This window comes from Drosophila novamexicana, unplaced genomic scaffold, assembly GCF_003285875.2.
Source record: "Drosophila novamexicana strain 15010-1031.04,08,12 unplaced genomic scaffold, DnovRS2.1 tig00001361-arrow-arrow-pilon, whole genome shotgun sequence".
NCBI classification, from domain to species: Eukaryota; Metazoa; Arthropoda; class Insecta; order Diptera; family Drosophilidae; genus Drosophila; species Drosophila novamexicana.
In genome coordinates this window covers 61,840-74,763 of record NW_020824852.1, presented here as the reverse complement: position 1 = coordinate 74,763, position 12,924 = coordinate 61,840, and the positions used below count along the sequence as shown (strand labels likewise).

General features: G+C 42.6%; 2 protein-coding genes across 2 annotated transcripts; both read right to left on the bottom strand.

Annotated features, from left to right (window-relative positions):
* Positions 1–6,072: 6,072 nt before the first annotated feature.
* Positions 6,073–7,716, bottom strand: LOC115767304 (E3 ubiquitin-protein ligase rnf8-like). Its single transcript, XM_030711540.1, has 2 exons — positions 7,051–7,716; positions 6,073–6,966 (listed from the first exon to the last, which is right to left on the bottom strand). Exon 2 carries the CDS (start codon positions 6,952–6,954, stop codon positions 6,184–6,186), a length of 771 nt encoding a protein of 256 aa, XP_030567400.1. The 5' UTR covers positions 6,955–6,966; positions 7,051–7,716; the 3' UTR covers positions 6,073–6,183.
* Positions 7,717–8,974: 1,258 nt separating this feature from the next.
* On the bottom strand, positions 8,975–12,906 carry LOC115767255 (cohesin subunit SA-2-like). Its single transcript, XM_030711466.1, has 7 exons — positions 12,819–12,906; positions 12,634–12,751; positions 12,384–12,557; positions 11,603–11,804; positions 10,030–11,537; positions 9,686–9,982; positions 8,975–9,624 (listed from the first exon to the last, which is right to left on the bottom strand). Exons 1-7 carry the CDS (start codon positions 12,893–12,895, stop codon positions 9,112–9,114), a joined length of 2,889 nt encoding a protein of 962 aa, XP_030567326.1. The 5' UTR covers positions 12,896–12,906; the 3' UTR covers positions 8,975–9,111.
* Positions 12,907–12,924: the final 18 nt, after the last annotated feature.

The window sequence follows — 12,924 nt, the reverse complement described above, 5'->3', positions numbered from 1 at the left end:
AAATATTCATTTAGGATTATAAATATTTAATATTTCATAATTATTAAAACGCATATGAAATACAAACTAACAATAACAATAACAAGAACAAGAAGAGAAGAAAAACAAAAAAAAAAAACCGAAAAATCGAACACACAAATAAATGTAAAAGAAACATTAATAAAAATGTGAAAAATCGAAAAGAAAATTGTATGGAAAAATTGTTTATATTTTAAGTGCTATAAGTGTGCAACAATAAAAACTTTTATGAATTAATTCACTTGCTTCAACTTAATTTCATTTGTTGCTCGGCATTTTCATTCTGTGAATTGAGGGCTTTCAATTGATTTACGGCCGGGTGTCGGCTGCGTGGGGCGGATGGGGAGAGGGGTTGTGCGAGCTAACTCGACCCTGAAGATTGAGAATTGAATCTTTGGGCCGATATTTATGGCAAGTGCTATCAGGGAACGTGTCTAATTATATTCCATGGAAGCAAATGTTTTGCGTTTTTATACCCTGAACCCATTAAAAATGGGTATAAGGGTATATTGTATTTGTGCAAAATCCAAATGTATGGAACAGGCATATGGAAGCTTCTCCGCTCGGAGATATGACGAAAACGACATAACTCCGCGAGGAGATATGACGATCCAAAACGACATAACTCCAGGCGGAGATATGACGTTCCAAAACGACATAACTCCGCACGGAGATATGACGTTTCTCAACGACATAACTCCGCACGGAGATATGACGTTCAAAAACGACATAGCTGCGCGCGGAGATATGACGTTCCAAAACGACATAACTCCGCGCGGAGATATGACGTTTCCGTCCGTCCGTATGTATGAACGCAAGGATCTCAGAACCTATAAGAGCTAGAGACTTGAAATTTTAGATGTAGGTCCTCCTAGTGCCTGCGCAGATCGAGTTTTCCTCCGATAATCGATAACTTACTCCGTTTCCAAGCTATCGATAAAAATCGATATCGATATCATGTTTTTGGGGCAATTTTGGTAAATAATAAGAGCTAGAGTCACCAAACTTGGAATATAGCTTCTAAAATATAATATATATATGCATTTGATGTTGGAAGAAGATGGTTCAGAGTCTCCCCTAGTCGAGAGCTCTCGACTAGAGCCTCTTATTTGTTATTTATTTATTTTGTGAAATTTATGAAGGTGTGAGCTGACGATTGACCTAGGACAGATTTCTTATATGTTTATCTTTAGGAAATCCGATTTGGCAAACAAATTGAATGTTCTTAAAATTGCTAAATAAACATGGCACTTAGATATGGTCATATACCTGATCCGGTTGGACTTGCTGCGACGGCGTTTAATGCTTTAAGGATCTACGCAAGCAGATCTTCTAACTGAGATTCTATTGACAATGAAGTTGGATATTCGAAGAGATATTAAAACCACATTTATATATATATATATATATTTTTTATTTAAATTTGTTTAACTTTTTGCGGTTAAATCAAGCTCTTTGGGATATAGCTAAATATATATGATTCAAAAACTCTATGATAAGGGCCTTTCTATAAAAAAGAATAAAATAGTATATTATTATATAATACGTATAGCATTCTATAGTATAAAATAATATCATATGCACGATGATAATGGTATACAAATAACAATATATAAATAATTTTATTTTAATTTTAATTAAATTTTCTATTTAATGACCTGGAGCTTGAAAGAGTTATAGGATATATAAATTTATATTTAGATTTATCTATATACATTTTTACCTTTCCTTATCCAATCTATAGTATGCATGAGGCCGATTTCTAAGTATGCCAGATACACATCTTTAGTAGAAGCTACTCTCCTCCTCTCTCTATTCGTCACTCTTACTACTTATGTGGCACCATAAATCTGTGACAATTGCGCGATCTGCCACGCCCATACGCCATACAGCTTATATATATATATATATATATATATATATATATATATATATATATATATATATATATATATATATATATGCAATGCAACGGGAACACGACAGGCAGGAAACGTCTTTCAATGGAAATGAAAACGAAAATGGAAATGCAAATGGAAATGAAAATGGAAATGGGCAGCAAGACAGAGATATGCGCCCACTATGCCTAGGCAAGCCAAGCGCGTCTACCCCTATCTTTGGTATCAGCGGAGCTGACAAAGTTGCTCTCATGGGCGAAATTTGCATTTTGCATAATGCATTTGAAATTTTTATTTTCCCATTTTGCATTTTGCATTTGTCGATTAACATTGAAAATGGAAATGGCAAGCGACGAACGCCTTTGAATTTATTAATGTTGCTTTTGCAGCTTGTGCAGTTACACAATTAAATGCTTGTAAAGGCAACAACATTATTGTTGTTACTGTTGTCGATGTTGTTGCTGCTGCTGTTGTTGTTGTTGTTGTTGTTGTTGTTGATGTTGTTGCTGTTGTTGGCACATCAAAGCGCGAGTTTGGTTTGACCAAGGCAAAATAATAATATAATAAAAAATAAAATGGCGATGCGCCGACTGAAAAACGCGCAAACATTTCTAATGAAAATCCCAAGAAAACAACAGCAACAACCACAACAACAACAATCGACACCCATTGGCTATTCAATGCACGAGCTGTGAGACTTTCTTGTTTGTTGCTACTGCTGTTGTTGCCGCTGTTGATGTTGTTGTTGCTGCTGTAGGTTTGCCAATGCTGCCCCCTTGTCTTGACTGCCCAACAGAAATTAATTAGCTGCGACGTGGCATAAATTAGCAAAAACTGAAAACCAAATACGAAGCGTCGAACACCCGTAGTCTCCCGCATGTCCGACGCTGGCAACCAACCACGAATCAACAGGTCTTCTATGCTATATAGTCCATGGGCCATACAGCTGGCGATCCTACAGACGATCCTAATTTAATTCCAATGACAAAACGGCAGCGCAGCTTCGTTGATTTGCAGCTAATATCCCAATTGCCTTGTATAAACGCTGGACTCGAGTCCCTGGCAACTGTAAAGAAGTCTTAGCCAGGGTTTCCTCGAGTTTATGTTTCGGGATGCCAAACCATCTCGCAACCTAGTTTTCATTATAATTTTTCATGACAATGACAATTGACATTATTTTGTGAATTTATCATTTAATTTTCAAGATCCCCAAACAATTTTTGCATATCAAACCACAAGAGTGGGACAGTAGTAAAACGTTACCGACTACGAGATACATCGTAGATTTCTAGTGCCCTTTTTTAGTATTTCATAAGATTGGATGCATAAAATCCAAATTTGTAAATACATTTATGTTAGTATAATAAATAGAATATTTGTGTATGCTTTATACAGCCAGAAATCTGTCCAACTGTATGTGAATTTCGTATATTATAAGGAGCAGTTTTCTTGTATTCTTCCCTCCAAAATACATGTACTAAATCCTAAGTTAACAATGAGAAACGGTCAACTTGTTTGTTTGGTAACAGGTCGATTACAGGGCATTAGGCAGTTGATCAGCTTGCTTATGCGTTCCGGACTCGAGTGGAAGGTGGAACTGGCACAGCAAATGCCAATTGCCATGTGGCATGTGGCATGTGGCACGACCGTACTGCTGTGCTGAGCTATTGTGGCACATGCCACAACTCATTTCGTGTATTTTAAACATGCGACACGAAGGCGGCTGAATTGTCACAGCTGCCCCAAGATGCTGACTGGCACTGCCACTGCAACTGGGCTGCACTTGAAACTGATAAAGCGTGGAGGAGGATCATAAAAAAACGAAAGCGGAAGGAAGTGAACATCGGGCGCTAGAAATTGAAATACAAGAACCACTTGAAGCGCTGAGCAGCTGCTGCGCTGTGGGCGCCGAGGGGGCTGCAAGGGCGTGCCCATTAATCCAAATCGTGTCGAGCTGTTGCTGTTGCTGTGGAACGTGATTGCCAATCGACTGATGTAGTCGAAATAGCGCCAAGAACGCGTCTATTGAATGGAATTGATGATGGCAGCAGCGTTTTGGCCATGGGCGTACGCCTGCCCTGCCCAGTGGGTGTGGGTATGGTTGTGGTTGTGGGTGTGGGGGCTAGTTTCGAGTTTCATTCACAAAGCGAAAACGTCGCCACATTGGAATGCGATAGGCGTCCGCTTTTGTGTGTGTGTGTGTGGGGGGGGGGGGGGGGGGGGGGGGCTGTTAATTAGCCAACGCTGCCAAAATTGGTGGCGCAGCGGCGTTTGATACACTTTGGCATATCGATTGGGCCCCACGATTTTGGACGTTGCGTTTCCGCTGGCCGAGAAACGAGCGACACGGCGGAAATACGAGAATTGCAAAATGTGCCGTGCGCTGTGGCTTTGCTTTGTTTTTATCATTAAGTCACACAAAGTCTATAATTGTTCATGAATTGTTTAAACAATTTAAATGCATTACGCGCGTTGGCAACAGCGCAAATGCGAAGCATCCCGAAACGGATGCTGCGCCAGGAAATGATCAACAAGCGCTTCCTGTGCTCAACCCTTATCGTTAGATTGCCTTGGCTGCCACTCGGACAATTAAAATAAATGAAAATTCTAGAATTTCCCACGTTTCGAGTGAAATTGAGAGCCCAAACTGGTCTGAACAAAAAATATGTTTATTAGGCATGCAAAAGATATTGAAATGTGGCAAAAAGTATGTTGCATTGTGTTTAAATGTATTTATTTATAGATAAAAAAAAATACGTTTAAGTATCTTTAATATTTATTTCAATTCAAATTTAATAATTATATGAATATTCGTTCGCAATAAATAAATAATTATAATAAATTTGAAGATTTAGTTAATGTTTGCACATATGCATATTCATAAAATTTATAATCGGCCATAAATAATGAAATATATCTAAAAATTGCAGGCAGGATAGGCAATCGTGCTATTCCTGCCGATATTTACCAAATACAAATGCAATCGATTATTGTGGAGCAAGATTCAAGAAGCTTTTAAATCTATGTTTGGAAACATGAAAACGAAACAGATATAAGCTCATGTGTTTGTTGATTCGCTATGCAATTTAGGCTCGGATTGCGTACTTGTTAAGCTCCTTTAGTTGGGCGTCACGTGGACGCTGAACGGTGCGTGTCCCCGCTTAGCCGGTGCACACATTCGTTAAGCAAAGACTGTGACACTTGTCAGCCAAGACACGAACTGCTGGAACATGTGGAATTGAAACGGAAGTATGCTTTAGTGTTGGATAATTTGCTAAAGGACTCCGAAAGTCTCTGAACGAATCTTTTGGTCTTTGCAAAGTCTATGTTCTATACGATGAATTAAGAATAAAATTCAATAAGTTTTTAAATCAATGCTCTGACACACGTAAATTAATCGAAAATAAATTTAAGCGCTTGATAATTTTCGGAAGGACCTAAATATGCGGTAAGTGTACTTGCTAATTTTTTTTCGGTTTGCGCCATGCGCACTTTAAACGGTGCGTTTCTCCACTTAGCCCGAGCACACATTCGTTAAGCAAGGACCGCTACACTTTCGGCCAAGACACGAACTGATTCTACACTTGGAAAAGGAACTAAAATTAGCTAAAGGGTTGGGTTATTCGCTAAAAAGCTTCAAAGCTTGGGTTGTGTAATTGCTAACCTTTTTTAGGTAAGAGTTGGAAGGTGCGTATCCCTGCTTAGCCCGGACACACACTCGTTAAGCAAAGACTACATATTCGAGCTACACTACGAGTTACGAACTGAACGAATCTTATAATTACATGTGAAGACAATATAATATAAGTTACTACTCATAACGTATTTATACACATATATCGTAAAAAACAATTAATAATTAAATAGTTTTATTATTTATTATATATGCTAAGCCTTATCGCATAGATGGAATATCTAGACTTTTAAACCAAATTTCTTTTTTTTATTATTATTACTAATTTATATGTATATGTATAGATGTATATACTATATATATTTACAAATGTACAATCATTATGTTCATACATGTATGTGTACTTCTACAGAATTTGTATGTAATGTTTATGTGTGCATGCACGTGTATGTATGTGCGTATCTGAATGTACAAGTGTATGAGAGTATGTGTGGCTGCATGTGTATGTCTATGTGTCCATGTTGTGTGCGTATGTCTGTATGTGTGAATGAATAGGTGTATGTACATGTGTGCGTGTGTGTGTAACTTTATGCTTGCATGTCTCATTGTGTGCATGTCTGAGTATGCACATAGTTAATCCGATAGATTGATGAAAAGGCGACACACATCGGAGCTGGAGCACGGTGTGCGACATTGTGGACAGTGCCGGTAATGCTCGAGGGATCTCAGTATGCAGTTCTCGCCGTAGATGTGGCCGCATGGCAATGAGACGAGCCGATGTTCCCCAGCATCGGTCCACTGCAGCAGGCATACCGAGCAGGACATAACGTTCTCCATGGTGCGCAGCATCCTGTCGAGGGTTAGCTCCAAATCGACGCGCTTTTGCGACTCCTGCGCCAGGTCGTGGCTGAATGCTCGAGTAAGAGCCTCAATAGTGGCGACCGTTTCCTGCAACTGGATGCGCAGCTCCTCTCGGACCTTGTCCTTCTTGTTCAATTGGTTCTGCAACACGGCTAAAGTTGCGATCGTCTTCAGTTGTGGCGGCTCATTCTTCACCGCCAAGCGAGAGTGAATCTGCTGACCTTGCTCAAGCAGAAGATCCAACTGTGTCTTCAAGCTGGCGAACGGCGCACCACCGAGCAGGGTGCGGAAATAGCCCTCCACCTTCTCGAATGAGGTCGCCAACAACGTCTTCTCCAAATTGGTTTTCGACAGCTCCATCTTCACATTGTCAAGCTCGGTTTTCAGCGCATTGCACTCCACTGTCAGCTGCTCCATTTTCTCTTTTAGCTCGGCGTTTTGCTGAGCCAACGTCGGGCGCAGACGTCGACGCTTGGCCGATGGAGCCTGCTGCTCTGGTTGTTTTTGTTGTTGTCGATCATCTGGATTATCACCTGAGTCCATTTTTTATTTGCGCTACGCATTTTTGATATATTTATGAGAAGTATTTAACAAAATAAATAATGAAAATAGAAGAAAAAAAAAATATGGAATACTTACGGAGGTCTTCAACCGACTAGGAAGAAAATTGTAATGAGACCTGAGCAAGATGCAGACCTCAGCTCCCAAAAAAAGCTCCAGTATTGCCAGGCAAATTAAAAATTAAAGAACAAAAATTTAATTAATTGAAATAACTCATTTTGGATGTTGGGAATGTTGGAAAGACTGACAAGACAGTGTGACCCTTTCAAAATTTCAAATTCAAAAAGCCACGTCAGCTATCTAAACCAGTTGCAATTGAACGGGGTAGGGGCAGGGGCAGCATAAAGAAGCTGTCATATGTACTATGCAGCTTTGATTTATATAAAATCGCATTGCACTCAATCCAAACCTACACGCCGGAGAGCGTGGTAGGGAGCCCTTATGCCTCAGACTCAAGCCTCGTGGTTTTTGTCGCTAGCCGTTTGGCGTCAGGTGGCGAAATTAGTGCGATTTCCGCCGCAAGTTTCTGGGGCCGGAAAACCCCGTTAACGAGCAAAAACTATGGCAATGGCAACAATGGAAATGCTGGCGACCAACTTGCTAAATCACCAAAATCCGCATCTTTAGCATCTTAACGGCCAATTTAGCGGGTGGCAACAACAACGACAACAAACGATAAGCTGCAGCAATGGATGCACATAAAGAACAACAACTAAGACAAAGCGCAGATAATAATAAAAGATAATAAAACAAACGAAATGTCTGTGTGCGCCATTGGCAAGAAAAAAGCCCCCACCACCATCCCCGCCCATACATCAGGACTCTTCTTGGCCAAGCTAAATAAAAACACTTTGGGGAACAATAGACGCCCTGCCCGCCCTGCGCGCTCTCTTTTTCTCTCATCAGCACTCTGAATGTGTAAAAGGCAAAAACTTTGCGCAACACCTCTCGGCGTCCCGTGAGAGCCGCTAGGAGGCAGCCGAAGGAGCCATGGGGCAGGGGCTGTGGCAGACGCCGCTGCTGGGCGTTTGTCATTCTTTTGTAATTTAGCGAGCCCTGGAGCCAGCTCAAACTCCATTTGCCTCCAACCAGCAAACGCTTCATTATCTACTTGCCCCAACCCCTAGCTCATTGTCTATGCCCAGAGCCCTCCCCTCCGCCCCATCCAGCTCACATAGCCCTCCGCCGCGTTGCTTGTCTAATTTCGCGTGCCGCAACGCACAATTACACCAAGAACACAAGAGAGCAGGCGACGCCACGTCCAGGTGAGCAGTCAGAGACGCTCAAGAAGGTTTGAGTAAAGGGCAGAGTTAGTTCCGTATTCTTAATACTCTACAATGCATGCAAATCGTACGAGTAAGATTGGTAATTGGGGATACTCTTCTTTTAAGGATCAGCCAGATTGAGTTCCACAAGTTGTTCCAGCGCGAGAGAAAGGATTATCTTTCGTGAAAACCGTGCGGGTTATATTGGACTTCTGAATACCGTCTAGCTCTACTTAAGTTTTTCTATTGTGAGATTAAGGATTATATTCCATAAAAGCCATGCGTGTAAGATTGGAATGTTAAATACTCGTCTTAGTAGTTGGACTGCTCCTTGTTATCCATTTAATCTTAACATTGCTCAATTTACTCCTTCCATTAAGAGAGATTAAGGATAATATTTCTTAAAAAAGACACTTCGAATAAGATTGAAATTTTATGAGTAGTTTGATTGCTCTTAAAAGTCAGCCAATTTCACATCATTCTAAACTACTACTAGTAAGAGGTTAAGGATTATATTCCGTTCCGAATTTGAACCGTGCGACTTAGATTGGAGGCAGATTAGAATGCTTAGTAATCTTATTAGTAGTTGGTATGTTTGTTATGAATCATGCAATCTAATCGATCATAGCTCTCCTTAAGTTCTTCCATTAAAAGAGTAAGAGTAAGAGTAATTCTAAATTAATGGTGCGAGAAAGATTAAGATTTTGAATACTTGTATTGGTCGTTTAGAATGAAGTGATTTTCTCGTTTGTGTTTCAGAACTAGATACTAGATTTTATTACTTTTGAGTGCTGAATTTCGTGTCGTTTGTTTTCGGTACAACTTCCAACTGTGTTGACGAGAAGGTTACAAAAGGGATTCTAAAGGTTGGACACTACATATCCAGCTCGCGGCGACAGCTTTGATTTAGTGCCCTCTCTAGGCTATTGCGATAGGCAAGCAGTGGTTCCCATCCAGTGGCGCAGCTAGTGGGTCGCTCCATATTGCTGGTGCCATCGAGATAATTGAGCACATCCAACATATCCTCGGCAAGCAGCTGCGGCACAAACTGCCTGAGCACCTTTAAATAGAGCAGATTCGCGGGCACCTCAGTTAGATCTTTCGACCATTCCGTGGCGTAACGTATGCCAGCGCGATGCAAAATAAGCACAGCCGGACGAGACTTGATAAGGTTCTGGCTCAAGAGATCCCCGAAAAGCCTGGCCATATTGATCAGCTTGGCGAACTGGGCCGAGTCAGCCGCCTGGGCAGGGCTTGCATGGTCTGCCCGAATGCGCTTGTACACCATCAAGCATGTGTGCATCAGGGCCATGCCGAAGTTGATCATATTGATGGACATGCATCGCTCCAGGGTGGCATGCAGAATATCGCCGAAGGATGTATGAAACTATGGAGTATATGGATTACTGGAGGCGTAACAGTGGGTGGATGGAACCTGGTCTGCTCACCTGCTCGTAGTACTGGAACACAGCGGAGGCACGCAACACGGGAATGATATTGTTAAAGGCCAGCTTACAGAAGCCGGCCAGGACGCGGCGCTTGCTCTGGAGTGTGGCTAGCATTTGGACATCGCTGGCCTTGGCGACACTTCCATTTCCGTTAAACACATACCGGAGCACAAAGTTCTCCAGCGTTTGTAGCTCGCATGTCGACGACTTGTACTCCAACGAACGAAGCGCATTGTTGCCGCTGCGACGCAGTGTATCCGCGAACAGAACCAAAAGATCGCAGGTGGAGACGAAGGCCTGAGGGGAGTCAGTGAGCAAGAGCCAAGCGGAACATTAATACTCACCTCGCAGCTGATGCTCGCGTCGCTGGAGCATTCAATAATATAAAAGGCAGCTAGGAAAAACTCCTCCAGGTGATCGCCCAGCATGAGGCAGTCCTCGTCCACATACTTGCCAGCGCTGACCGCTTCCTGGACGCGCTTTAGATCCCAACAGATGGCCACATAGTATATCTCCAAGCACAGTCGCACAGCCTCATCGGGCAGTGAAACCTCCGGTGCTTTGTTCTCATCACGAATGGCGCGCTTCAGGCTGGCCAGCACGGTGTCCGTCAGCTGATACTCGTGCAGGTCGAAGCGTTCATAGAGTGCCGAGATGAGACGCAGCGCGACAAGTAGACGCTTGTTGCACACTTTGAAGCGGGAATGCTGTGAACTGATAACTGCCTGCTGCCAGGCACTCTCTGCCTTCATGTAGTTGACCACCGCCTTCTCCAGCAGATCCTTGCGATAGTTGGGCATCAGAGCTGAGCACTGCCTGAACAGCTGCTCCAGTGCCGAGGCGCCCTTCTGCAGCACCGCAAAATTGCTGTGCTTGAACATGAGCGATTTGATCAGCTCGATTAGCTCCTGGGCCTGTGCCTGCGAGCAGATCATGTGCGGCGGCAGCTCGAGCAGATTCTTGATGTCCACATAATCGATGCGATACTGCCGCAGTAGTGTGGCCAGCGCGGGCAATATAATCTCGGAGGCCTGCTTATTGGCATCTGGCATGGGCTGGCGCAGCAGGGTATTGGTCGAGCGACCGGGCGGCATTTCGCCGGTTACCGCCTGCTTGACGCCGATTGTTAGGATCTCAATAATCACAGAGGTTTGCTGGCTGGTCAGGTCTTCCGGCTTCAGCAGCATATCCACCATGGTACTCCAATCGAGTACGATTTTGCTGCGGCCATAAAACGAGTCGACCAAATAGGCGGCTTGCTCCTGTCCCTCGAACTTCATAAAGAACTGCACCAGAGCCTGGACACGCTCACGCTCTGTGGCCGCCTGCTGAAAGCGATGCTGCAGCAACTCCGCCGATGCCTGGGCCACGCCCCGTTTGGTGGCAAACACCATCTGCTCAATAATCTCAATCATCTGCACATCAAGCAGCTGCGGCATCGTCCTGTGGTAGCGTACCAGCAGCTGTATGGCCATCTCGGACAGCTCGGACTCGAGCCGCATGCTCAGGTTCAGCAGCGTCGTTCGGAATTTGTAGCCCAGCTGGAGGCAATTCAGCCGCAGCTTTGGCTTCTTCTGCAGATTGATGAGCGCCCTCAGGCTGGACTCGCACACCTTCCGGGAGCTATCCTGCAGCGCCTCGAACAGATGCTGAGCTTGCATCGGATTGATGTAGCACTGCGGAAACTTGTGAAGCCAAAGGCCGCACTCGGCAATGCACAGAGCACGTATGTCCTCGACCTCATCCCGCCTCCGCTTGAGGAACACCTCGTCGAACATCTGCATCCACAGAGTGCGTAGCTTGTCCTGCTGCAGCGTCATCAGATCGCTCAGCGTTGTCATCATCTTGAGTGCTGCAAGGACATGGTACTGTACCCGAAGATCGTGTATTTGAATAGATCTAAGCGTGCCTCCATACCAATCAAGGTGCTGGTATGCCGCAAGGGTAGCACGTCCGAATCTGACGCGACCACCAAAAAGCCAGAGATGTGCCTCAGAAAGCAATTATCCAATATGATAGCCGTGCTTATCACAGCGTGCAGCAGCTGGTGTACAAAATGGGTCACGTCCATGGTTAGGGCGGGCGACGCACGCATTATCAGCGGATAACGAGGGCTCTTCTGTATATGAGAATAAAGATTTCATACTAAGTATAAATTTTAAGATTTGGGATTATCAGCAATAGATTATACTCTATACAAGTTATTTATTTCACTTAAAAATAAATCCTTTTCTAAGTAAGTGAACAAATATTGGGAGCAAATTTCATAGCCGTTCAAAATTATAGCTTTAAAAATAGTTCAATTTACTTACAACTAAAAAGAAGTGAACAAAATCTTAGAAAAATATTATATACTTTTTAAAAATTATGATCTCACAAATTTTTTAATATAGATACAGTTTTAAAGTGATAAAATTTATCAGCTTCAATTAAAAGCAGTTAAAAAAATAATTCAAATATCTTTATCAATTCCATTTAAGAATTGCAATTGAAATCTTAAATGTCATTGCCCTAGAAAAGCCTTGTTAAATAGTTGCTACTAATAAATGAGTTAACTAAAGTTCTAAATTACCGCCAGCTAAAAACCTGATTAATTAAATGAAGCTTTTATCAGATATGAAAGAATTTCAAGAAGAATATTTCCAGTATATGAAAATATTTTCTAGTAGGAACTATGTTATACAGTAAAACAGCTTACGTTTTCGAATTGGCCATTGGCCGCGTTTAGAATTTTGGCACTCTTCAATGGAAGATTTGAATCCTCGGGTATTTGATAGCCGCTGCCGCTGGCCTCCAAGACGAACTGCATGAACTTAATGAGCGCCGCTTCCGGCTTGGTTACGTAGAGCTGAATCCACTCGCTGCAAATGTCCTAAATAAAATTATAAAAAAAAAAAGAAAACAAACATAAAAAGCATTTTGTTAGCGTTGAACTAATTCAATCGTACCTGCATATTTTGATTCTTTTTGCGCACAAGCTGCAACAAGCTGGTCTCCAGCTCGTCATCGCTGGACGTCATCTCGAAGTCATCCTCCAGATTCTTGTTGCTGTTGCTTTCCTCGGAGCTGCAAAAAGAACCACGTTGATTTGTAGACGACAACAAATTTGATATCAATATGATATTTGCTTTACCTGTCTGGAATATTCATAAGTTCGATTTCCTCGGCTGCCTCGGTAGCTGTCTCAATTTCCTCCTTAATATTGCTCATTTTTGTTCAAGGCTTTTGATTTCTCGGCA